This window comes from Oncorhynchus masou, chromosome 30 (assembly GCF_036934945.1).
Source record: "Oncorhynchus masou masou isolate Uvic2021 chromosome 30, UVic_Omas_1.1, whole genome shotgun sequence".
Taxonomy (NCBI): Eukaryota; Metazoa; Chordata; class Actinopteri; order Salmoniformes; family Salmonidae; genus Oncorhynchus; species Oncorhynchus masou.
Genome location: NC_088241.1, coordinates 21455328 through 21482842, shown reverse-complemented (window position 1 = coordinate 21482842; position 27515 = coordinate 21455328). Strand labels below are relative to the sequence as shown.

The following is a 27515-nucleotide window of genomic DNA, read 5'->3' as shown; positions in this document are numbered from 1 at the left end:
TCTAATGCTAATAGGTACAGGTAATTTTCAGACCTAGTTTGCATGTCTCTGAATAAGCGTAGTCTGTGATAGTAGCAGAATCCACCACAAGAGTGACAGAGAAGGACATCTGCCTTTTCTCTGTAGTGCGGTAGCGCCACCATGTGGTAAGTGCTACCTCCCGTTTGGCTCAGTTGGTAGAGCATGGCGCTTGCAATACCTGGGTTGTGGGTTCAATTCCCACGGGGAACCAGTGGAGGAGAATGGGAGTCGCTCTTGAATGCTAAATTACATCAATGTAAACAATGGATGTGAATTGTGGCATACTTAAACTGTAAGTAATTTTGGCATTTGATCTAGTAGAATTCACTCATCTTTCCAACTCTCGTGTTTGACAACAGCTGATAATTATATAAATTGATGCGCTGTACTGTTGGAGGAAATTATAGTTGAAATGATTAATTATGTATACATTTCTTTTAGAACCATTAAGTTTTAATACTATTATGTTATGGTATGAAATGTGTGGGTTCTTGGTTAAACTAGGACCGAAAATGTAGGTAAAACTAATTAATTGACTGTACCTTGCAAAAGGGAGAAGGAGGGCATATATCCTTCCAGACAGATAAGAATGTTCCATTAGTGGAGAATAAATGATATCTTTTAGACAGATTGGAATGTTTGTTTTATGAGGGGAGTAGAAGACGGTCTCCAGACCTGAAGACACTGCGCTATTGTGTGGATCGGAGAGAGTGTGAGAAACTGATGACTTCATTTTATGTTCTCTCCTTAAAATGTAATGTTCTTTGTATTTTGGGTCAGTACTCTTCGAGAATAAATGCTGAGCCTTGTTTTTAAGACTGGTCTTGATCTATTTCATGCAATAAAAACTTACAACTTATTATGAAATAGATAGAGTGTGATTTTGGTTTTGGCTACAAAACATATAAGAATTTAGAATTCTTCTAACATGTACCAAAATGAATAAACGGTGGGAGTCAAAGCAAGTCGCCCATTAGATGACGCATTCGGAGTACTATTTTAGAATTATTTTTTATTTATTTTTGCATATTATTTAGTACAGTTGTATGGGTATTCAGACATGACCACTGTCTCCATATCAAATCTATTTACCATCTATAATATCTAGCATCAACTAATTCACATCATGATAGATACCATTCATATCACAAGAAATCACACACACACACACACACACACACACACACACACACACACACACACACACACACACACACACACACACACACACACACACACACACACACACACACACACACACACACACACACACACACACACACACACACACACACACACACACACACACAAATAGATAGTTTGACAAAGTATTATGTTATCTCATTGTGTAATCAAATCTGTTCAGCAAAACATACAATGCATATGCATAACAGTTACAGTTTCCACAAAATAAATTCAGTTTAGTAACTACCACACACTTTAAAAAAAAACAATGTTTTAACAGCTGTTTTTGGTTCAATCTTGAACTAAGTCTCAATACAAATGTCTGTTGGCTCAATATGGGGGGAGCTGAAATGCCCCCCAGTGAGTATTCTCTACCCCATACCTAAAACTATTATTCTTGGATGTTATCTCAAGGCTGAGACTGTTACCTTGTTGGAGCTTAACCATCCTGGACATGAATACAGTGCCCTCTTTCTCTCCGTGATACACGGCTTCACTCAGTCTCCTTTGCTGGGTCTTATTCTGAATGCCATTTTTGAACAGAGTCACCTTCCTCTTCTCCTCTCCCCCGGTGTGCCTAGTGAAGGTGACCTGGACATAGATGTAGTAGAAGCCTTCAGATGTGATGTAGACAGAGTTGTCGCGGAGGACGAGGGAGCAAGAGCCACAGACGGGGGCATCTTGGTCATTCTCCCAAGATAATGTTCCTACACATGAGACAGAAGGAATGAAAATAAAAGAGAATAAAATCAAATATTAAAACACTTTACATCAGATCAATGGGTTAATATACACTACTTGACCAAACGTATGAGGACGCCTGCTCATTGAACATCTCATTCCAAAATCATGGGCATTAATATGGAGTTGATCCCCCCCCCCCCCCCTTTGCTGCTATAACAGCCTCCACTCTTCTGGGAAGGCTTTCCACTAGATGTTGGAACATTACTGCGGGGACTTGCTTCCAGTCAGCCACAAGAGCATTAGTGAGGTCGGGCACTGATGTTTGGCGATTAGACCTGGCTTGCAATCGGCGTTTCAATTCATTCCAAAGGTGTTGAGGTCAGGGCTCTGTGCGTTTCTATTCATCCCAAAGGTGTTGAGGTCAGGACTCTGTGCATGCCAATCAAGTTCTTCCACACCAATCTCGACAAACCATTTCTGTATGGACTTCGCTTTGTGTACGTGGGCATTGTCACACTGAAACAGGCAGTTTGGAACTTGGAAGTGAGTGTTGCAACCAAGGACAGACAATTTTTACGCGCTACACGCTTCAGCACTCAGTCGTCCCGTTCTGTGAGCTTGTGTGGCCTACCACTTCGCGGCTGAACCGTTGTTGCTCCTAGACGTTTCCACTTCACAATAACAGCACTTACAGTTGATTGAGGCAGCTCTAGCAGGGCAGAAATGGAACTGACTTGTTGAAAAGGTGGCATCCTATGACGGTGCCATGTTGAAAGACACTAAGCTCTTCAGTAAGACCATTCTACTGTCAATGTTTGACTATGGGAATTGCATGGCTGTGTGCTCTATTTTATACACCTGTCAGCAACGGTGTGGCTGAAATAGCCGAATCCATTCATTTTAAGGGGTGTCCATATACTTTTGTATATGTATTGTATGTCTGTGCATATATTTGAACAGACAGGTGGCAAAATATTGAATAACTACACTTTCAATACCCCTTTAAAAACGCTGTATACAGTGCCTGCGGGAAGTACTCAGACCCCTTCACTTTTCCACACTTTGTTATGTTACAGCCTTATTCTAAAATATATATTTCCCCCCCCCAGCAAGATACACACAATACCCCATAATGACAAAGCAAAAACAGATATCTACAAACAGATACCTTATTTACATAAGTATTCAGACCCTTTGCTATGAGAATCGAAATTGAGCTCAGGTGCATCCTGATCCATTGATCATCCTTGAGATGTTTCTACAACTTGATTGGAGTCCACCTGTGGTAAATTCAATTGAATGGACATGATTTGGAAAGGCACACATCTGTCTATATAAGGTCCCACAGTTGAAGGTGCATGTCAGAGCAAAAACCAAGCCATGAGGTCAAACGAATTGTCCATAGAGCTCCGAGACAGGATTGTGTTGAGGCACATATCTGGTGAAGGGTACCAAAGAATTTCTGCAGCATTGAAGGTCCAAAAGAACACAGTGGCTTCCATCATACTTAAATGGAAGAAGTTTGGAACCACCAAGACTCTTCCGAGAGCTGGTCGCCCAGCCAAACTGAGCAATCGGAGGAGAAGGGCCTTGATCAGGGAGGTGACCAAGAACCCATTGGTCACTCTGACAGAGCTCTAGAGTTCCTCTGTGGAGATGGGAGAACCTTCCAGAAGGACAACCATCTCTGCAGCACTCCACCACATGACAGCCCGCTTGGAGTACATAGAGATCCTTGATGAAAACCTGCTCCAGAGTGCTCAGGACTTCAGACTGGGGTGAAGGTTCACCTTCCAAAAGGACAACGACCCTAAGCACACAGCCAAGACAACGCAGGAGTGGCTTCGGGACAAGTCTCTGAATGTCCAGCCAGAGCCTGGACTTAAACCCGATCAAACATCTCTAAGGAGAGACCTGAAAATAGCTCTGCAGCAATGCTCCCCATCCAACCTGACAGAGCTTGAGAGGAACTGCAGAGAAGAATGGGAAAAACTCCCCAAATACAGGTGTGCCAAGCTTATAGCGTCATACCCAAGAAGACTTGATGCTGTAATCACTGCCAAAGGTGCTTCAACAAAGTACTGAGTAAAGGGTCTGAATACTTATCTAAATGTGATATTATTATTATTTCTAAAAAAAAACTATTTTTGCTTTGTCATTATGGAGTATTGTGTGTTGATTGATGAGGGAATAAGACAATTGAATACATTTTTGAGTAAGGCTGTAACATAATAAAATGTGGAAAAAATCAAGGGGTCTAAATACTTTCCGAAGGCACTGTACGCTGCAAAATTATAATGTATTTTCACAGACAGTAATTGTAGCATTGTCTTGGGCTTAGTGCGTTGCCCGCATCTAAGCAGTTACAGTAGATGGGTTGATTGCGGGTCTTAAACACCACTTCACAAAGGAGCAGACGGGGGGGTTAATACACATACCCTCACAATAGCTCAATGTTTAATGAATAGATTGAATATTTTCAGAATGTTTTCAATACATAAATATAATTTTCGGATGAATAAAGATGCATAACATCTTGTTGATAAGAGACATACAATTACGTTGGACTGTGTCGTAATATGTTCTGCTCATGGTTAGTAAGCATGTTATATATATTGGCCCTGCCAGCACTGCGGGAGCTCAGCCCAGTCCAAGCTCTTCTCTGTCCTGGCACCCCAATGGTGGACCCAGCTCCCCCCTGAAGCTAGGACATCCTGCCCATCTTCTGAAAACATCTGAAACCCTACCTCTTCAAACAGTATCTTAAATAATTATCCTCCATACAGACAAATAATGGCGCAGTACAACAGTGATATGCAGAACGACATCTCGGCACGCACAACTCGTCAATCCTTGTCACAGATGGGCTATTGCAGCAAACGACAACACCGGATTCCACTCCTGTTAGCTAAAAACAAGGAGAAGTTGCTCCAGTGGGCACGCCATCACCACTTGACAATGAGGAGTGGAAAAACATTTTCTGGAACGTGACAGCGAGTTCAGTTTAATTGAGTGGCCTGCGCATTCCCCAGACCTCAACCCAATAGAGCCGTGATCTCCGTGATGAGATGGAACGGGCTGTTGGCAGCATGAATGTACCACCATCCAATCTGCAGCCACTGTGTGACACCATTGCGTCAGCATGGACCAACATATCTGTGGAACGTTTCTGACACTTTGTAGAATGCCCCGAATAAGTCAGGCTGTTCTGGAGGCAAAGGGGGATCCGATACGGTACTACATGGTGTACCTAATAAACTGACCATTGAGTGTATAGAAATATTGGGTATATCACAACCATTGTGTCAAATGTGTTAGATCAGTTGTACAACCTGAGTGTGTACAGGGCCCTAGTCTTGTTTAGTGTAACTGACAAGTTCAGACAGGCACCAGAAGATCCAATGTTAACTCATGTGTTCCATGAATTTAGGATGCAAAAAGGAAACTGCAACAAGCATGGAATGTTAGGCCCAAAAGTCCTTACCTATAAACTAGGAAAGGAAGTGTTTAGCTTACCCATGGTCAGCTGGATATAGGACGGACGGGGAGCTGGAAAGCAAAAAAAAAGCCCATTCATTTTCCTGTTTTGATCCATCTAGTAACATTTACGTGTTACTCTCTGCTTGTGCAAACGTATAATGTCATCTTTCTCCAGAAAATGCATCAATGACCTGAGTTATATTGCACGCAGTGCATTGTTTAAACACTAGACATTCAGTGATAATCAGAAATGGAAATAGCAATGCTTTACTTACCCTTTGATGAATTCAATTGAGCCAAAAAACTGCCATCTGCAAAAGATAAATAATATTTAAAGTCATTGTCCTATATATATATATATCTATATTTATTTTATTTTTTATCCCAGCCCTTGTCCCCACCGGAGGCTTTTTGACTTTGGTAGGCCGTCATTGTAAATAAGAATTTCTTCTTAACTGACTTGCCTATTTAAATAAAGGTTAAATGAAAATAAATATACTGTGGTCAAATGTCTAATATGGGATAGGAATGATATTACAGTGCCTTGGTCAATATTATGACTTACAGAACAGAATAAAATCTATTAACGTCAGTACGTGTAACCCAGTACAACTTACTTGTCGGGGGCTGGTTTTCCTCCTTTGATTCAGGTAAATGACTCTTGGAGAGAGAAATTACATAGTGACACCTTGAAATCATCATCTGTCTACCCTTATGTATCATCATCATCACCATATCAGAGTCTAGCTATCACTGATGATAATTGGACATACCTTGTCAGATGAGTTTATTTGCACTGTTGTGAGAACTGCGACCATAATCCCCATAGCGACTGTGAGAAATCCGCACCACACATGTAGCAGCAGGTATTTGGAGGTGTGCTGTTGGCTCTTCATCCTCTGGGAAACACACACGTACCACAAAACACTGAGAGCCGTCCCAATTCACTCCCTACCACTTCCCATCGGCCCTAATCCTTATCTAATCCAACGTTCGCAGATCTGAAGGGTCTAGAATAGATATAGGCAGGCGGGTTGTAGATCTTCCACCATAGGCTACTGCTTGAGTCCGAGCACCTCAACATTAGGCTCCCTTCTGAATAATATTTAGTTTAGATTATACCCCACTCTGGGATTTCACCTACATAGATTATTCCCCTCTTGAACCATATGTGCAGTGTGGTTTGCTATTATATTGGCTCAAACAATAACATGTGATAAGTGAACTCACTACCAGAGAAATACACTAAATTAGTTTGTAGTAAACATGCAGAGTGGTATGTACTGTGTGACTGTGACAAGACTCTGGTATGTTCAGTTGGACATGAATGCATCAGTCACAGTGACTAAGAATAGTCAAGATAATAATAATAATTTTTGGGGGGGTGCTTATATTTGTCCTGTTACACACTTGTACAAGATACAAGTAATTGTGAAGGTATGCATAGTGAGTGAGAGAATGATCTGACAATGATCAATGTGACCGCCTTACCTGTCATATGGTATAGGACATGAGACTGGGTCCATCATATTGCCTATCACAGTCTCATTATTGAAAATGCCACTAAATAGTCATACAACAACCACCGTTTTTGGACCAAATATGACTGTGGAGCCATTAGACTATTACTGTGTGATGATAAAATCGGACACTACTGTCATCACCAAGTGATTTTACATTTGGTCACATTTTCCTCATCCAAACATCCTATAATTAAGTCTAAGATTAGGAATTTACCGTTTTTGGACCAAATATGACTGTGGAGCCATTAGACTATTACTGTGTGATGATAAAATCGGACACTACTGTCATCACCAAGTGATTTTACATTTGGTCACATTTTCCTCATCCAAACATCCTATAATTAAGTCTAAGATTAGGAATTTCACATGATGAGAAATTATTGCAAATACAATGGTCCACTGTCCACAATTCTGTGTTGCCACAATTTACGTATACATCGTTAATAAATAAGTAGCTTTGATATAAATAAAATGAAACACATTGACCAGGATCTCAACTCACCTAGTGTGTCTTGTATTGTCCTTGTACAAACAAATCTGTCTGCTGCATACCATACTGCATTTCAGAGACATGTTCTTTAGACAGGGTTTCCCCCCTTCCACTGGAGTTGAGGTTTGATGCAATGGACTTTTTTTATTCACTGTGAGTTGTGGTTGGAAAGAAAGGAGGGAGTGAAAGCAAAGCATCATGGACTAAAACAACCACCTCAAAGTCTAGGTTGACTGTGGTCACATTGAATTAGCAACTGATGATGTCATATTCTTCTATGAAAATGTATTTTAGCCTGGTCCAAGATCTGTTTATGGTTATGCCTACTCCATTGTCAAGCCAGGCAGAAGTTTTAGCCTGGTCCAAGATCTGTTTATGGTTATGCCTACTCAATTGTCAAGCCAGGCAGAAGTTGCCAAAGAGCAGTAACAGATTGTCACAAAGGCTATGATTTATTTGATTTCCCCACTGTGTTGAGAACATGTTTTTTTTTTATGTCAACAAGAAAATGAATTTAAACAATCAATAAAAGCAGGTATTTTATCCATTATTTTATGTAATACTGTAGATAGTGTTGTAAAGTAACTTTCTGACAGCACCCTTTTTGATAGCAACAAAACCTGTCATCCATATTGGCCAATATTAAAAGGTGAATTTATTAAATAGATAAAAGTTGACATGTTTTTTTATACCCCACCATACCATGAGGCATCCATGTCTTCATCACTGGAAATGACAAATGGTTGAGATTGATATCATTTAAAAGCTTTACAAACAGGAGTGTCAACCTATTCAATCATTTCTTGTCATTTTCTAACCATATACAGTATGCCAATTATCTAAAAACGTGTAAACTCAGATTTTTTTTCATATTCAGATAGATGATAGGGTTTAAACTACAACCTGAGGTGTTTGTGTCGTGCCCACCCTCGGTTGAGACACAACATGCTCTTGAATACAGGGTGGGTGTCATGTTTTGGCTGATAAATGTACTAAAATGGGAATAAAATTACATTTACAACTTTCAAATGGTGCAAAAAGATAGTCGAAAGTCCACACATCAGAGAATTAAAATTGTATTTGTCACATGCGCCGAATACAACTGGTGTAGAACTTACAGTGAAATGCTTATTTACAAGCCCTTAACCAACAATGCAGTTAAGAAAAATACCTAAAAATGTTTTTATAAAAGTAACAAATAATTAAAGAGCAGCAGTAAAATAACAATAGAGAGGCTATATACAGGGGGTACCGGTACAGAGTCAATGTGCGGGAGAACTGGTTAGTCGAGGTAATATGTACATGTAGGTAGAGTTATTAAAGTAGATAGTAACAGAGAGTAGCAGCAGTGTAAAAGGGGGGGGGCAATGCAACCATTTGATTAGATGTTCAGGAGTCTTTTTGGGTTGGGGGTAGAAGCTGTTCAGAAGCCTCTTGGACTTAGATTTGGCACTCCGATACCGCTTGCCCTGCGGTAGCAGAGAGAATAGTCTATGACTCGGGTGGCTGGAGTCTTTGACAATTTTAGGGCCTTCCTCTGACACTGCCTGGTATAGAGGTCCTGTATGGCAGGAAGCTTTTCCCCAGTGATGTATTGGGCCGTACACACTACCCTCTGTGGTGCCTTACAGTCGGAGGCCGAGCAGTTGCCAGACCAGGCAGTGATGCAACCAGTCAGGATGCTCTTGATGGTGCAGCTTTAGAATCTTTTGAGGATCTGGGGATCCATGCCAAATCTTTTCAGACTCCTGGGGGGAATAGGTTTTGTCGTGCCCTCTTCATGACTGTATTGTTGTGCTTGGACCATGTTAGTTTGTTGGTGATGTGGACACCAAGGAACTTGAAGCTCTCAACCTGCTCCACTACAGCTCCATCAATGAGAATGGTGGCATGCTTGGTTCTCCTTTTTCTTGTAGTCCACAATCATCTCCTTTGTCTTGAATGGGAATATGTTTTTTAAATGATACTGTCAATCTTCCATAGGAAACCTATTGAAATCATAGAACTATAGATAATAGAATAAATATGTAAGTTTACATTCAACAGTAGGTGGACCGGTGACTATCTTTGTAGTAGTAATTAGAAGTAAAAATGTCAATTCAATTAAAATGTCAATGGTGTACCAGCTAAATTGCAGTGGTCTGAAGGGATATGTCCATTCCATGAATAATATTTATATGATTGAAATGACACCCACCCTGTATTCAAGAGTATGTTGTGTCTCAACGGATGGCGAGCACAACACATGGACCTCAAATGTTTGATTTTGAATGCATAAACTCAGATTTTTCCCCCCAGAAATTGTAGCTTAGACCCTATTTTACATCATCTATAATTTCCGGTGATGAAGACATGGATGTTTCATGGTATGGTGGCATACATGTATGACATTTTTTGTTTAAATCAAAAGGGATGCTGTCAAAAAGCGACTGAATTCAAATGGACTTACCCTAAGAAAAATACTTTGAAGCACTACTTTTTACTGCAGTGGGCTAAATCAGGGTCACAGAGTGGTAGTCTTAAACAAATCTACTTTGAAACCAAAGCATACACCTCACACATTGGTTATGGTCTTTAAAAAAAAGCAGACACCTGCACCATGTCAGATCTTGGTTAAATGTATTAATTTTGAGTTTGCATCCCAATATTACACTTTATAAACATCACAGAAGACTGAAAAATAACAAAACCATTTGACATGGAAACATCAGGTTTTCAGCTGTTTTTTTTATTTTTATAATGTTGATCACTTTACCATTTCAAAATGTTTTTAACACTTTTACTCCACTACAGTCCTAAAGAAAAGATGTACTTTTTACTCCCATACATTTTCCCTGACACCCAAAAGTACATTTTGGATGCGGAACAGGAAAGGAACGATTGGAGCAATTACAGAGCAATTTCAATGACAACAGAAACTATATTTGAATTCAACATTTTTTTTATTTGCATTAAGATACTGAATTCAAATGCAATATTTTTACATTTGTAATGCACAAATTGAATCATAGAATTAATCCATTTAACTTGTATTTTCATGATTTGAAAAATTAATTGAATGAATATTGCATTCAGATGTAAAATTATATTAAAACTTAATTGAATATTCAAATTCAATATTTATATATTCTGTTTCAATGTGGTGGATATTGCATTCATTGTCTGCGTATCAAGTTTGCAAACTATCAAATTTACCATAGCTTCACATATTCAACGTGTTAACTGAATTTGAAAACTGATTCTAAATGCATTTCTCTTTCACATTTACTTGAGTCATTTTCTATTAAGGTATTTTTTATTTTACTCAAGTATGACAGTACAGGTAAAGAGAAGGTGACAGAACCACTATCATCCCTGTGGCGAGGAACAATAGGCTAGTAAGGCTACAGATGAGTCAGGCACAACATTGACAGATGTGGGCGGCATGTGATTTCCCACACATATTTATAGGTCAGTGTCAGTGGGTTCCACAGGTACAAAAACCATGACAGGGAGTTTTCTTCATGGTTTCATAAACCAGCTGGCAGCCACAGTGACTCAATCTGACTTTACATACATAGGGCATGGAAATAGCCAGTGTCATACCCTGATCTGTTTCACCGGTCCTTGTGCTGGTCTCCACCCCTTCCAGGTGTCACCCATCTTCCCCATTATCCCCTGGGTACTTATACCTGTGTTCTCTGTTTGTCTGTTGCCAGGTCGTCTTGTTTGTCAAGTCAACCAGCGTTTAGTTTCTCAGCTCCTGCTTTTCCCCAGTCTCTTTCTCACCCTCCTGATTTTGACCATTGCTTGTCCTGACTCTGAGCCTGTCTGCCCTGCCCCTTACCCTGAGCCTGCCTGCCCTCCTGTACCTTGGCCCCCACTCTGGATTATCGACCCGTGCCTGCCTTGACCTGTCATTAAACATGGTTACTTCACAGAGTCTGCACTTGGGCCTTACCTTGATTCCTGATACATAGGGTATGGAAATAGACATAGGGTATGGAAATGCAGATGTGTGAAGCTGAACACTTTTGATTTCATAAACAGGACTGAAAGTAACTTTTAGAAAGTGGAGAGAGCGAAAGTGAGAGCAAGAGAAGGAGAGAGCGTTTGTTGGTAGATTTCTATGTAACTTTCCTATTCTAGGTTTCTTGTTCCATGGGGCATCCCCAATCAACCTGTGCTTTTCTTGACATGCCACAGACGGTTTAGGTGCTTACCCAATGCAGGCAAAGTTCTCAGACAAGGCCTTCAATCATGTTAGCATTTAAGTCTTTTCCCCATCTTCCTGAAATGCAGAAGTTCAGGCACTGTTGTTGTTGAAACCAGAAACCTTCTGGTATCAATCTAATCATGTTCTGTTCAGTTTCTATTCTGTTTCTGTTCTGTTTTAGATCATTGATCAGTTTCTGTCCAGTTTTGGATCATTGATTTCAATCTGTACAGCATCGTAGAATGTGTTCGGCTCAATATTGTATATACACCAGCGGTCACCATTCCTGGTCAGGGAGAACTAAAGGGTGTTTCTGCCCAGCACTACCATCTGATTAGTGTTTCACTAGTGAACTGCTCATCAATATAACTAGCGAACTGCTCAACAACAATCAGCTGTGTTAGAGGTGGGCTGGAAGAACCATTGTTTGACAGTAATGAAATATTATGCGGGGGAGTTTGACAGCCTATTCTTGGGCTTAACAAGATATGTTTTCATATACTGTAAATGGCATTGATATTTGAGAAACTATACTGAAATGAAGAGGAACACACTGGGAATAGAATCTCAGCCGTACTGTAACTATATTAACTTATTGAAACAAGTCCTACTGAGACTGAATGATGTCCTGCTGAGATTGAGGCTGTCCTATTATGGACATCGTACAGGTGAGAGAAAGGTAAGAATCTAAAGTCATTCTGACAGAGACAGGAAGTAAATTCTTATACTGTACTCTGTACTTTCTGTCGGTCAACAAGTTGTTTCATGCCAAAGTGCATCTGGGAAGTCAAGTGTCTTCATGTTGGTGCGTCACAAGTCTTTGAAAGTGCGTAATTCAGAGAGATAAGTGGAGAGGGGGAGGGAGAGAGACAAGGATTTCATCATGATTTCAGGATATTTTCTGACATTCATATTAGCCCCGGGCATAGTGGAAACACAGAGGTACTTGAATGGTGACATTGTTAGCTACATGTTGACTTTGTCTAACTCAGCCATCGATTGTCTCCCGTCACTGGTAGCAACCCCTGGTATGTCAATCATTTCTAACCAGGGCCCTTATTCATAAAGCTTCTCAGAGTAGAAGTGCTGATAGGATCAGGTTCCTTCTCTATGTAATCTTATTCATTATCTGAAAGGCAAAACTGATCCTAGATCAGCACTCCTGCTCTGCTTTATGAATACGAGTCCAGAGCTACAGCATAGGAGTCAAATGGTTACATAAGCAAAAGGACACCACTGTTGTTTGACCTTTCCTTGAGGCTACAAGTAAAAACTCACATCACCTGATGTCAAATATATTGACTGGACATTGTGCTTTGTTACTGATGACAGTGCAGATGAAAGTCTCGCTATTTTACATCAATCAATGGCTTTGACAAATTTTGAGAAACTATTAACTCAAAGAATTCTCTATTTCAATGCCCTTTTGTATAGGAAAAGGTTTATTGCCAATGTAGTGTTTTTATAGGACCAGACATGGGAGTCTGGTCTCAAATGTTATAGTATTTAAGCCATAGAAATGACATGTACAATGTATCCAATGCACCCCAAATCCCTAGTCTACCCCTTCATATATCCATATTTTCTTGATTTCGAACTGCAGGTCAAAGAAATAACCTTACAAGAAATAAAAGGACAGGTGAAAGCAAATTTCACCGTTTCTGCTTTCAGTCACCCTGTGTATTATTACATTACAGCAAATGAAGAAGAGAACTGTGGATGACCACTCTAGTTGTGAACGACAGTGTGCTCTGAGCCTCTGCTCTGTCTGCAGCATCATGGGAATTTCCCCTGCACTATAAGTGTAACTGCGTGGGAGGCTACTCCCCCGGTAAACTAGCCCTGGATTCTTTTCTAAATTGATGAATGGTATTTAGATAGAGGTCAGCGGAGGCTGCTGAGGGGAGGACTGCTCATAATAATGGCTGGAATGGAGTCGATGGTGTTTGATACCATTCCATTGACTCCATTCCAGACATTATTATGAGCAGTCCTCCACTCAGTAGCCTCCATTGATGGAGGTAGGCCAAAAGAGTGGAACAATGCAGTTCAGTGAACCATGACAGTTAAGTCATCTCTCACAAAAAGAGAAATGCGTGAAAGTGAAATATTTGCCTGGAGATAGGCCCTTCTTCGAAAACTTGATAACTGTGTGCCATGTCACTGCAAGTTTAAATGAGCGATGGAAAATGCTGAGAAGTCTACACCTGGGTCATTAGTGCTATTCTAAACATTCTGAGACTTTGGAATAGACTTGGAGTAGCTGTTCTTTTTTCTGTTCATTTGTTTTACTATTACACATGGGAAATGAGAGGAGAGATCTTCATTTGAACTAGTTCCACGTTTCTGAGTTAGAGTGGGCAATAAGCTAATAATAAACTCTCAAAAGGAAACCTATTTCGATGCATAGCATGACCTTGATGGAAGACTCCAACACATAGCAGGCAGCCTGTAATAGATTGTGGCGATGGATGAGCAAATGTAATCTAATAACCACAAAATGGAAGAGCAGTAGTGATAAGTGCATTAACATAAAAGTTAATGAATAATTTAGATTCTTACCTCAGTGCTACGCCTTGTTTAAATTACAAAGCTCTGAAAGAAACATACACATATATAATATATATATATATATACATAAATAAAACAGTTCAATGAGACATATGCTATTTTAGATATTAGAAAATATATATTTTCTCTGGTGGTCCAAGTCCATTTGTTCTGTAGTGAGGCTAGATTATGTACCAAAACCACAAACCTTTCTCTTGAGGGAGATGGACAAATCTATCCATATTTTTACAAGCTGTTTGGGTCTGAAACGCCTTCCCCACTTTTTTATCCAATAAGGCACTGTCACGAGCTGGTAAAAAGAAAAATACACTATTTTCATTGAGGACCACTTACAGTGCAAATATGCAAATATTATTTGCATCTCTAAGCACATTAACCCTTTAGGCAGCTATACCATGTCCTTGTTATACAATTAAAAACACACCAAATGTAATATGTACATTGTATGCATGCAATAATTAATTCAACAGTACTGTGATCATTAATAATAGTATGTATCTCAATTCTTAGATTCTCAGCTTTGGTATTCCATCACAGTATGGAATCATTGATGACTCCTTTGCTGACCGTAAAGCATGTATCTGTTGAGGGTGTCGTGTGTCTCTAGTGGATCCAAGTGACGCTCCATCTCCTGCAGCAGGATACACTGGTTGCAGTTCAGCCACTCTCCACTCCACACTAGTTTGCAGCTCAGGCCTGCCTGTGTCAAACCAACAGGGAATTCATTATTCAATGGGCTAACATAATTTTGCTCAAGCTTTGTTCACACATACAGTGAGCTCCAAAAGTATTGGGACAGTGGCACATTTGTTGTTGTTTTGGCTCTGTATGAAGTGCAGACTGCCAGCTTTAATTTGAGGGTATTTTGATCCATATCGGGTTAACCGTTTAGAAAGTAGAGCACTTTTTGAGTGAGTGAGAAAGTTAGTTAAGCCTCTATCATACCCCCCCAAAAATGCTAACCTCTCCTGACATTGTAATGGTGAGAGGTTTTCATGTTTTGGGGGTATGATATTTGCGTGACTCTAACTTTGGGACCAAATACTAAACTTTTGCACTACTTTAATACACATAAGTGAATTTGTCCCAATACTTTAGGTCCCCTAAAATGGGGGAACAATGTACAAAATGTGCTGTAACAAAAGAAAACTCGAATTAAAAGTTGCACCTAAGTTAGTGGGAGTGGTTGTGAGTTACCTTGTGATGTAAAATAATCTTTTACAGACTGAATAGTATAGGTCCAGTTTTTCATAACGCAATGACCACCCCTAAAATGGAAAGATATGTGCATTATCACACGGACAGCTTCTACTGTAATTTTGTAAACAACACTGACGTTCTCCTATGCTTTGAAAATGTTAGTCAGAGTAGAATAGTCCACAAGCATTGCAACGCCATATAGGGTTTAATTAAGCCTGTTGAACTGTGTACAACTGGGTCAAAACAACTGGGTCAAATCTGGGTCAGAAACAGACCAAGGACGTGTTCCAAATAATCCCTCTCTTCTTCCGTTTCTCATTACTGTTAAAAGAAACTCCCTTTAGCCCATGCATATCCAAATCCAATGCTTTTATATTCCTGGGGGAGTAGTGAACAAGTGCACACTTCAGGAAGGAGAGATTATTGGGACATTCCCCAAGTGGGCTTCTCTGCCAGTATGATTGTGGGTCAGCTACCCCTGGTCTCTTACATGCGCATGGCTCCGGTCAACAGTAGTGCCTTTTCAGAGGTCTCGTTCAGGTGAAACACAGTGCTGTCCATCTGTCTGAACATCTGCACATCCGACTCCTTCACACTAGCCGCTGCAATGAAGTACCATTTGCCAAGATACTGTGAGTGAGAGAGCGAGAAAGAGAGAGAAAGCGAGAAAGGAAGGGAGGAAGAAAACAGAGAGGGGCAGAATTATAGGAAAGAAAACATCTATTTTAAGACATTACTGACAAAAAATGACCAGCAGGGTGAGAAAACAGTGGGTGGGGAAAGTGTAAGATGACAAGGGAAAGGCCAAGGTGAAAAATGTGAAATAAGTCAAAAACTACATCTGAAACTGAGAAACCATTTGTTGAGGTGCTGTCCATATCCAGCCATTACAGAAAAAAGAAATGAATTGTGAAATCATGTGGATTTTCTGGAAACCATATACTGTATGCTTGTAAGACTCCAATTACAACATTCTTTCAAGTCAAACCACATATGGTGAGAAGTCTGTACAGCAAACTGCATTTTGTATGATTGCATGGCTCACTTGTATATGTTTTTACTCAAAGTTGACTCCTTGTACAGTGGGGCAAAAAAAGTATTTAGTCAGCCACCAATTGTGCAAGTTCTCCCACTTAAAAAGATGAGAGTCTTGTAATTTTCATCATAGGTACACATCAACTATGACAGACAAAATGAGAAGAAAAAAAATCCTGAAAATCACATTTATTTGCAAATTATGGTGGAAAATAAGTATTTGGTCAATAACAAAAGTTTATCTCAAAACTTTGTTATATACCCTTTGTTGGCAATGACAGAGGTCAAACGTTTTCTGTAAGTCTTCACAAAGTTTTCACACACTGTTGTTGGTTTTTTGGCACATTCCTCCATGCAGATCTCCTCTAGAGCAGTGATGTTTTTGGGCTGTTGCTGGGCAACACGGACTTTCAACTCCCTCCAAAGATTTTCTATGGGGTTGAGATCTGGAGACTGGCTAGGCCACTCCAGGACCTTGAAATGCTTCTTACGAAGCCACTCCTTCGTTGCCCGGGCGGTGTGTTTGGGATCATTGTCATGCTGAAAGACCCAGCCAAGTTTCATCTTCAATGCCCTTGCTGATGGAAGGAGGTTTTCACTCAAAATCTCACGATACATGGCCCCATTCATTCTTTCCTTTACACAGATCAGTCGTCCTGGTCCCTTATCAGAAAAACAGCCCCAAAGCATGTTGTTTCCACCCCCATGCTTCACAGTAGGTATGGTGTTTTTTGGATGCAACTCAGCATTCTTTGTCCTCCAAACACGACGAGTTGAGTTTTAACCAAAAAGTTATATTTTGGTTTCATCTGACCATATGACATTCTCCCAATCTTCTTCTGGATCATCCTAATGCTCTCTTGCAAACTTCAGACATGCCTGGACATGTACTGGCTTAAGCAGGGGGACACGTCTGGCACTGCAGGATTTGAGTCCCTGGTGGCGTAGTGCGTTACTGATGGTAGGCTTTGTTACTTTGGTCCCAGCTCTCTGCAGGTCATTCACTAGGTCCCCCCATGTGGTTCTGGGAGTTTTGCTCACCGTTCTTCTGATCATTTTCACCGCACTGGTTGAGATCTTACGTGGAGCCCCAGATCCAGTGAGATTATCAGTGGTCTTGTATGTCTTCCATTTCCTAATAATTGCTCCCACAGTTGATTTCTTCAAACCAAGCTGCTTACCTATTGCAGATTCAGTCTTCCCAGCCTGGTGCAGGTCTACAATTTTGTTTCTGGTGTCCTTTGATAGCTCTTTGGTCTTGGCCATAGTGGAGTTTGAAGTGTGACTGTTTGAGGTTGTGGACAGGTGTCTTTTATACTGATAACAAATTCAAACAGGTTCCATTAATACAGGTAACGAGTGGAAGACAGAGGAGCCTCTTAAAGAAAAAGTTACAGGTCTGTGAGAGCCAGAAATCTTCATTGTTTGTAGGTGACCAAATACTTATTTTCCACCATAATTTACAAATAAATTCATTAAAAATCCTACAAATGTGATTTTCTGGATTTTTTCTCTCATTTTGTCTGTCATAGTTGAAGTGTACCTATGATGAAAATTACAGGCCTCTCTCATCTTGTTAAGTGGGAGAATTTGCACAATTGGTGGCTGACTAAATACTTTTTTGCCCCACTGTATGTGTGTGTAACCCAACGACTCCCTTTAAAAATTAAGGTTAAATATAATAAAACTTAATTATGGGTCACATATTTTTTGTAAATAAATTAAAGACCAAAATAATCATTTGAGAATCATCATGAAGGGCTCATGAGGTTTTGATATATCATCGCTTGTGCATAGTAACCTAATTAATAGGTCAATAGTACTAAAAACAGATATCGCATCTGCATCTCTCTCTTACCTGTCGGGTATTGAGACTGCTTGTAGATAGGAAGACTGGTTGGGAGCAGGGAGTGAAGAGCTGACCCAACCACCCATTCACAAAGAGCAAGAATGAATACACTTCCTTGGCCTCTAACATACCTGAACTACTTCAAATCAACTTGTGGCCTAAAAGAAACCTGGTAATTGAGTGATTTTTCTAGGCTTGATCTTTCTGTGTTTTAAACATTTTAGGATTGTGGTAATCATTAACCACTTTTTTGTTAGCACAACTTTCCACCATCCCACATAGTCCAAAGGCCCACATACCAAAACAGTTTTGTACCATGGTTTATGAAGCGGGACCAAAAAAATGTCAATATTATTACCTATAAGTCTTTTTGGGTGGGTGGCCTTTAAAGTAAGAAGTGTTTAAGCTTTTACCCAATTTTAGGAAATAGGCCTGCTTCTACACCTATTCTCCTCACCCTCCATCAGCCCCCATGTTGGTGGATGGGTTTCAATATGACTGTCATTTCTGCAGTCTACACTGGTTATGCACATCCCACAGGTTCTTGTTTTGTAAGACAGTATCACAGCGCTAGAGTAACTACCAAGCAGTGTCAATGTAATGAATTATCCTTGTTGTAATCATTAGGGCTAAGAGTTTTCCTGAATATGTGAGCCTGAACAGGAAAAACCCCTGGCACAATACCACACGCAAACTCAACTTTTTGAGTGTTTCATAGGTAGACCTTCATAGGATGTTCTTGTTTTCTGATTTGTGAATAACAATATTGTGCATATTCATTTGACTCGTGTTAACGTTTTGAGGAGAACAAAGAGAACACTGCTTCCAATTGGTGTAGTCGGATCAACTTTTCAGGGGTTCTTTGTCTCTTAATGGAATATGCCTGACATTATTTAATTCTCTCTCTCTATACATACCAGCAACATCACACCGATAAAGTTCCAAATGTAATGCTGAAAAGCATATCTGATCATTAGGCACAAACTGATTGAATCAACATTGTTTCAACATAACTTGTCAATGTAATCGTGACGTGGAACCTATGTGGAAAATACATTAGATATGAAAAAAGTATTCAACCTTAAACGGTTGTTTTGAGGGTGAAATTTCAACCACCGGATGATGTCATCATGGTCACTGTAGTGTTATGCTTTATGAGAAGAATCTTGAGGTGAATATCACTTTGGTTGACTTTAACAAAATAATAAGTAACGTAACACAGGAGACTGTCTTCAATGTTACGACGGATGCACGCGGACCGACTTGCCCAATCACCTTTAATATGACGTCATGAACATACCTGTGCCATGCCCTATAATAAAATAGTTCCAATACAACACATCACCCTTTCAAGACATATGTTTCCAAAATGTCAACACAACACAATGTTTATAGTTCATCACTCTGTAATTAACTTGCCTCAACATATGAATTCATAAACAAACTTTGCTGTCTTTAACGTTCAACAACTCATGAAACATCAACTAATTTTCTGTCTTTAACATTCCATAAAAACAGTTGTTGTTTCTTCAACACTAACTATATATTACCCTAAGGTGAGCTGGGTGGACTGCCAGTCACATTCATAGCTGCAGTGAGGTTCTACTGTCACATTATGCAGGCTGTGCGTTATGCTCTCCGTATCTGTCTGGTGGTTTGACAACTGTACCACAAGAAGTCCTGTGTACTGGAGTCTTTGGTTCTGTGACAGGTGGGCATCTGGAATAGGTAAGTGCAACTCCGTGTCACACTCTGGGTGTTCCTCTCCACCCTTTTGACAAGTCTCTGAAGCAATGCGGAGTAGTTTCAGGTGGCGTGGATTCCTGCACAGCACTCCCGTATCTGTTGGAACCATGCATGACCTGGGTGTGTCACACTGTTGGAAGCACTGAAGCAGTCGAATTGACAATGGTTTAATATTCCAACAGGGGCAGGCAAAAGACAGGTCAAGGTAGGCAGGGGCCAGTAAACCAGAGGTGGGGCAATGGTACCGGACAGCAGGCAGGCACAGGGTAGGCAGAGGTCAACAATGCAGAGGTGTAACAAAGGTACAGGTTGGCAGGCAGGCTCAGGGACAGGCAGAGTGGTCAGACAGGTGGGCTCAGAGTCAAGACAGGCAAGGGTCAAAAACAGGATGGCGAGAAAAAGAGACTGGGAAAAGCAGGAGCTGACAACAAACACACTGATTGACTTGACAAACAAGACAAACAGAGAACACAGGTATAAATATACAGGGGATAATGGGGAAGATGGGCGACACCTGGAGGGGGAGTGGAGACAAGCACAAAGACAGGTGAAACAGATCAGGGTGTGACAGTGCTGGAGTTCTGGAAGGAGTTCTGACTTTATACCTGTTGTTGTAGACACGCATGAAGCTCTGCTTTGCTCTATAGGTCGACACGTCTCACCTGCTGGAGGTCTGGCCACGCTGGTTGTAGGTTAACCTCCAGGGTGGGGACTGTGGTGCGGAGCTGTGCTGGGCTGTGGTGTTGCTCTGTAGGTCATGAGCGCTAGGAATGTGTCAGCCTGTTTCAGGATCCCTTTGGCTGTCTGCACTGCTCTCTCTGCTTCACCATTTGCTTGGGCGTAGGGAGGGTTGGTGGTAATGTGTCTGAAATCATAGTCCTTAGAGAATTGCGTGAAAGCTTTAGCTGAGAACTGTGGAGCATTGTCTGTAATTAGAATATTTTGGCATCCTACACAGGCGAAGATGTTCTTCAGTTTAGCTCTTGTAGTTTCTCCTGACACGTCTTTGAGGTAAGATATTTCTATATACGTCTAGAAAAATACTCCACAACTACCAAGTAGTTTTGCTTGTTGAGCTCACATATGTCAGCTGCTACTCTTTCCCATGGGCGACTGGGGAGTGGAGTGGTGATCAGACGCTCCCTCCTCTGAGTAGGTTCGGACTCGTGGCAGTCTTTGCATGTACTGACTACTTCCTGACCATTTCCTGTTTTTACTTATTCAAGGCCACCACACACTACCTCTGGCTCGCTCCCGGCCCTTCACAACGCCCTGATGGCTGTTGAGTATGCGCTTTAACATTTCAGTTCTCATATTTTGTGGTATTACTATTCTATCTCCATACAACATTAGTCCTTGTGTCATTGAGAGGTTCTGTCGGGGGGTGTAATAGGCTTGCACCTTGTCTGGCACTTTGGCTGCATACTTAGGCCATCCTGTTGTCACATAGTGTTTCACCATCTGCAGCTCTGCATCTTGTTGTGTCTGCTTCTTGACGACGTACAGCTTGTTGGTTGAGATAGGCCATTACTGTATGAACTGCATCCTTATAGGCCTCGATTTCACTGGTCAGCCCTGCGATATCTTGTGTAACGGCTGACTGGGGATGTCTGGAAAGGGTGTATGCTATAACAAGCCGTTTCCCTGGCACATACTTGGCTGTAGGGTTATAACACATCATGCTCATGAACCGTCTCTGACAGGCACTAAGTCAAGGTTTTCACAGTTTATTAGTGGAATAAGAAGTTTGATCTGTGCATGGCGCTTATTTGCATCTGTGAGAGTCCTGGAGCAATAAGCTACTGGCTTTAACTGTCCACTGTGTTTCTGTAGTAGGACCATCCTAACCCATAACTACTGGCGTCTGCATTGACTATGGTAGGCTTTGTCATATAGTCAGGATCGAGGGAAAGATGAACCAAGCAAAGTACAGAGAGATCCTTAATGAAAACCTTCTCTAGAGTCCTCAGGACCTTCGAAGGTGAACATTCGCCCCAGTCTAACAGGGACAACACAGCCAAGACAACGCATGAGTGGTTTCGGGATAAGTCTCTGAATGTCCTTGAGTGGCCCAGCCAGAGCCCGACTTGAACCCGATCGAACATCTCTGGAGAGACCTGAAAATAGCTGTGCAGCAACGGTCCACATCCAACCTGACAGAGCTTGAGAGGATCTGCAGAGAAAAATGGGAGAAACTCCCCAAATACAGGTGTGCCAAGCTTGTAGCGTCAGACCCAAGAAGAGTCAAAGCTGTAATCGCTACCAAAGTGCTTCAACAAAGGGTCTGAATACTTATGTAAATGTGATATTTCAGTTTTATTTTAATACATTTGCTAACACGTCTAAAAATCTGTTTTTGCTTTGTCATTATGGGGTATTGTGTGTAGATTGGCTTTCTGGCTTTTTCATCAATTTAAGAATAAGGCTGTAACATAACAAAATGTGGAAAGGTCAAGGGTTCTGAATACTTTCTGAATGCACTGTATGTTAGATTCACATCTCCAAATAAAAGTTAAAGAACAGGATTCAGCCAGTGGCTCAAATGGAACAATCCAAGCTGTAGATAAATATTCTTTAGGATGTTGATATTTGGTTGTATTGTCAACCAAAAACAATTCAATACTGCTTTTGTAACAGTAAATAGCCTAAAGTTAAGGCGCTTACAAACTAACTTAACATTCAACCTTAAAATTAGTAACATTCCTGTCCACATTGAGGTTACTGTAACTTTAAATATCTTATGTAGGTTAATCATAATAGGTGTTTATGTTCACAATAGCATGCATAAAATAGCATTCACAATTGCAGTAATAATCAGCGTAACATCTCAAACGGAATTGATCACTTGCCCCATGTCTTTTTTAATGTAATCTAAACTGCAATCCCAGGTCATTTGGTTCTGCTATTAGATGAAGCACAGTGATAACACAATCTGTTGTATAAATAAACAACATTTCTGACATTGTATTCCCATTTGAACTTTGCTGTGCTGCTGCAAGATGGTTAGGGGTCCTGCATGGTTCTGGTACCGACTGACATTTTAGCTTATAAATTGATCTGTGGATACCGTAGATCGAAAATGGCTTCCACTGAGCGACAGCCCTGGTTCACACCAACACATTAGTATTACTGAGCCTGTGTGACATCGCTTTTCGGACTGTTCATCAACTCCTGGCTGAACACCACATCACAGCAAATGAGCCACTGACAAAGCACATGCCTGCAATCATTACATGCAACCAACATCCTAGCGCAGCAGGAGAAAATTATTTCATCACAGTAACGCATTCAGAGATCGATTTATAGCCATTGATGTAAAATAATTCAAAGGCTTTAAACAAAAAAAACAATTTTCTGTCATAGATGGAGAATATTAATATGTTATGAAAGGTAAGTTCCTAACGAGTTCAGGAAGCCAAGCTAAAGCTCTGTGAGACGTTCACAGTTTTGATTAAGAGAGACCTTCAGAAAACATGCCCATTTTCTCTAACACTAAACATACAAATATGCATTTCACAGTTAAAAGGAAGGTGAAATCTTAGTCATATTATAATTTGATTATGCTATATTTATAAAGCATATAAGTCATTTCAAGCTATATTCATGCAGTTTTGCTGAGTAAGAAATTACATCAAAAAATATTTTATTTTTTATCATATTTGTACTGTGTACTTGAGCTTGTGCTCTCAAAAGTGACGACACCTCAACAACTTATAATATTTTTTTTTACCAGAAAGGTGGAATTTGAACCTTTTTTGGATTATACAGTATTACTAGTTATTGTTTATGGCCCAGTCATGATGAATAATTACTTTTGGGGATTAAGTCATGGGTGACAACTAAACCAATAATATGACATTGTTTTCAAAATGGAATTAGGCTGTGCTCTTCAAATGGTTGAAAGCATAGTGTTAACATACTGGAAATTCAACTAACTTTTGGCTGTCTTTTCGAGTGAGTGAATATAGGTCATAATCTCATTGATCAACATCTCAACCAAATATTACCCAAGTTGAATTTTATTTTATTTTTCCGTTATTTTACTAGGTAAATTGACTGAGAACACGTTCTCATTTACATCAATGACCTGGGGAATAGTTACAGGGGAGAGGAGGGGGATGAATGAGCCAATTGTAAACTGGGGATTATTAGGTGCCCGTGATGGTTTGAGGGTCAGATTGGGAATTTAGCCAGGACACCGGGGTTAACATCCCTAATCTTACGATAAGTGCCATGGGATCTTTAATGACCTCAGAGAGCCAGGACACCCATTTAACATCCCATCCAAAAGACAGCATCCAACACAGGGTTGGGATATGTTTTAGAGAGTGCCTCCTACTGGCCTCCCAACACCAGCAGCATGTGGTCTCCCATCCAGGGACTGACTAGGACCAACCCTGCTTAGCTTCAGAAGCAAGCCAGCAGTGGTATGCAGGGTGGTATGCTGCTGGCTATACCACGTGGTGTGCCCAGTGGGTAGGCTAAATGCTTAAATAATGATGTCCATACCATCATACAATGACAAAATCATACAAAAGTATTCACTGAAAGCAGTGAGGTCATCTTTTTCCATGTTAGAAGAGGGAAATGACATCTTGTAAAATTATACAACAATATCACTGGAGGCTGCTGATGGGAGGAATGCTCATAATAATGGCTGGAATGTAGTGAATGGAATGGCATCAAACACATGGAAAACATGTGTTTGATGTGTTGATACCATTCCATTGATTCCATTCCAACCATTACTATGAGCACGTCCACCCCAATTAAGGTGACAAGGGCCGCCGGTGAACCATATATTATATTCTGTTGCTCATTGATTACGGTGTATTTGGAGGACACTGGTGCTTCATCAATCTATCAGGTGATGTGCAAAGCAGCCAAACGGCTTACAGCAATTACATGATGGATACTCAAGTTCTGATGGTGTGCAGTTGTATAATAGGCTTACATCTGTGCATTACTGGCCTTGAAAGTCATGGAATAAGGGAATAGGAGAGTTATTCTATATATCACATATAGACAAAGATATGACTGTTTGCTGCGTTTCTCTTCTGTGTTGACAGATGCTTCGCTGCAGCTGTGTGCTGCTCCAGATATAACTGTCTGGACTAATTTCATGTTTATTAGCATGTGGCCGTTTTGTACTGATTCCAGGAAACTCCAGACACACAGCATTACTCACTGTACTCTGTCAGGGTCCTCTCATCCTGCAGAACTCGGCCCTGGTAGATCAGCCTGTTTGTCCACTGAAGTGGCAATGTGCTCCTTGAACTCTTTCACTGTCAACTGAGAAAAAGACACCGGTGTGAGGATTAGGCCTATATCCAGTATATGTAAGGCTACTGTAAAAGCGCTCCGTTGGATATGAGAACGTACCTGTCCGCCTACAGTGTAACTTCGACTCTGGGAGCCCAAAGTTTTGACAGTCACCTCTATATCAGCACCTGGTTCCTCCATGGTTACGTTTACCCTGTGTGTCAAGTAACAGAGGCAATAGAATAGAGTATCATATCAATGCTGTCATGAATAGCATTATGTAAGGGTTAATCAATGAGGGGCTAAGCGCTAGCAGAACTAATCTTCCACAGAGTTGGGCATAGAGCCCTGAGCTATGAACTGACCAAATTCGCATAGAAATGTGAGTTATAGATCTGTTGTTCTCATTGAAAGCAAGTGTATGTGGTAAATCTGTTCTATGTGCGCTATTTCTATGCTTCCGCTCTTAAGTTTGGTTTTTGCATCTTTTACTCTCCGTTTAGTACACCAGCTTCAAACAGCTGAAAATACAATATGTTTGGTTATGGAAAATATACTTCACAGCAGTTTAGATGATACAATGATTCTCGAAACTGTTTTGTCATTAAACTTAAATTAGACAAACTATTAGAATTTTAGCAAACAGGAAATGGCACAGTTATTTCTGCATAGTGCACCTTTAACACATTTGCCGCTAGAAATGTGTTAATTTGCAGGAAGAAAGAAATGTGTTCCACATCCACTGAAGTAGCAAGCAAATGTACTATATTGCTGTAGTAGTTGCCTTGGTAACCAAACCAACAGTTACTAGTTAAGCTAACCAAGCCATCAGTCCTAAATTGCTATTATCAAACCAACAGAGTTACTAGTTAAGCTAACCAAGCCATCAGTCCTAAATTGCTATTATGAAAAATCGAATTCAATGTTTTCAATTCGACATTTGCTATCAAAAATCAGCTCAAACGTAGAAAATGTAAGAGTGAACTATAAGCCATTGAATTCTACCATGCTGATGTACCGTGCGTTATAGGAAATAATGTACGGCATAAAATGCTCTTGAAGCCAATCATAAACGAATATAAAACAATATCCTTGTTATAACATGGCTAATATAACTTTCATTGGGCAGTTAGCTAGCTACTGCCTAAACAAAGATACAATGTGGTCTAACGTTAACGTTCATGGAAGCTGCCACAGCTATCTAGCGAAAATAGCTAGCTAGCTGAATGGCTAACATCCTTGCCTTGAAGCAAACACGGTCTAACAAAAACTTTTCATGTCAGCGTTCTCTTGATAGAAATCAATTTTAATTGTAGATGGAACTTATACAAAAGTGATGGTCCAATCAATTTCACACGAATATTGACAAAATACGACAGTGAAACTTGTAGCTAGGTATCTCACAGCTAACGTTACCATCAGCTGTATGAAGTTAGTGAGCTATCTACCGACCACCTAGCTAGTTACTTACTTAATGAATTACTTTAACGCTCCTATCTGTGAAGTTAAATTTTCCGATTTCACCAGTGTTTACCGATTATTCAGTGTGGCATGTAAAGCTAACTAGTTCCTCCTATGATGATAGCAACTGCGGTTCAAGTAACGTGACATATGATTAGCTACCAGAACAGCTGTGAAGTTTCAAACATACAGTAGCAAATGGGACGTGCTCATCAAGTCAGTTCAACATGTTTAGCTTATATCTGCTAAATGGATCTGCTAGCCAGCTAGATAATATCCCCAGTACAGTTACAGTAGTAGAAGGTAAAATGGGGATGCTTTTGTTAAACCATGCCTGTAGGAAATTAGGGGAAACCAAGAGGTCCAAGACCTCATTAACAAAGTGAGACATGATTTCCTCTTTCTTTACAAGGCATCCCATCAAAGTGACCAGGGTTTCCAGTTCCAACGAAGGCCTGATACCGCTGGGATTATCAATTCACAGCTATGTAGTGATTGAGAGAGGAAGAAGAGTCTGAGTGGGGCTTGGAACAGCAATTATATATTCATATTACTGTAAGTTGACAGTATAATTAAAGGGAAACAGAGGAAGAAGAGCCCGAGTGGGGCGTGAACCAGCAATCCTATGTTCATATTACTGGAAGGTGACAGTATAATAAAAAGGAAACAAGGTGCTCCTTTTTTTACCTTTGTTTGTTGTTTGATAAATGCAAGATACGTATGGGGTTGAAAAGCAGAAAGATGTGCCTGTCCTATACAAAAAAATATATACTATGCAAACAAAAACAGAATCTGTAATATGGTGGATACAAC

The 27515-nt window shown here is 40.4% G+C and overlaps 2 protein-coding genes across 5 annotated transcripts; both read right to left on the bottom strand.

Moving 5' to 3' along the window:
• Nucleotides 1–1501: 1501 nt before the first annotated feature.
• On the bottom strand, nucleotides 1502–7483 carry LOC135523117 (uncharacterized). Its single transcript, XM_064949845.1, has 6 exons — nucleotides 7396–7483; nucleotides 6144–6269; nucleotides 5988–6030; nucleotides 5646–5681; nucleotides 5407–5439; nucleotides 1502–1913 (listed from the first exon to the last, which is right to left on the bottom strand). Exons 2-6 carry the CDS (start codon nucleotides 6264–6266, stop codon nucleotides 1537–1539), a joined length of 612 nt encoding a protein of 203 aa, XP_064805917.1. The 5' UTR covers nucleotides 6267–6269; nucleotides 7396–7483; the 3' UTR covers nucleotides 1502–1536.
• A 2600-nt stretch (nucleotides 7484–10083) lies between these two features.
• LOC135522324 (apolipoprotein M-like) lies at nucleotides 10084–26866 on the bottom strand. Of its 4 annotated transcripts, XR_010452671.1 has the most exons (9): nucleotides 26713–26866; nucleotides 25362–25455; nucleotides 18243–25271; nucleotides 15840–15979; nucleotides 15347–15417; nucleotides 14717–14849; nucleotides 14337–14438; nucleotides 14141–14173; nucleotides 10086–12396 (listed from the first exon to the last, which is right to left on the bottom strand). XR_010452671.1 is itself a non-coding variant. In XM_064948467.1 (8 exons), exons 4-8 carry the CDS (start codon nucleotides 18360–18362, stop codon nucleotides 14432–14434), a joined length of 471 nt encoding a protein of 156 aa, XP_064804539.1. In that variant the 5' UTR covers nucleotides 18363–20075; nucleotides 20585–25271; nucleotides 25362–25455; nucleotides 26713–26866; the 3' UTR covers nucleotides 10084–14431. The 4 variants fall into 4 exon arrangements, 2 of the variants coding, with proteins under 2 accessions (XP_064804539.1, XP_064804538.1); XM_064948467.1 differs by having other exon boundaries at nucleotides 10084–14438; nucleotides 18243–20075; nucleotides 20585–25271; XR_010452670.1 differs by having other exon boundaries at nucleotides 14141–14438.
• Between the last annotated feature and the right edge of the window lie 649 nt (nucleotides 26867–27515).

Excerpts from the sequence above, each read along its gene's own strand:
- LOC135523117 (XM_064949845.1), bottom strand. The coding sequence starts at position 6,266 with ATGAAGAGCCAACAGCACACCTCCAAATACCTGCTGCTACATGTGTGG. Across the intron at positions 6,031-6,143 it reads AAATAAACTCATCTGACAAG|AGTCATTTACCTGAATCAAA; the intron begins GTATGTCCAATT and ends TCTCTCTCCAAG. Across the intron at positions 1,914-5,406 it reads CTATATCCAGCTGACCATGG|GAACATTATCTTGGGAGAAT; the intron begins GTAAGCTAAACA and ends TCTCATGTGTAG.
- LOC135522324 (XM_064948466.1), bottom strand. The coding sequence starts at position 18,362 with ATGTTAGAGGCCAAGGAAGTGTATTCATTCTTGCTCTTTGTGAATGGG. Across the intron at positions 15,980-18,242 it reads GCAGTCTCAATACCCGACAG|TATCTTGGCAAATGGTACTT; the intron begins GTAAGAGAGAGA and ends TCTCACTCACAG. Across the intron at positions 14,850-15,346 it reads AGATTATTTTACATCACAAG|GCAGGCCTGAGCTGCAAACT; the intron begins GTAACTCACAAC and ends GGTTTGACACAG.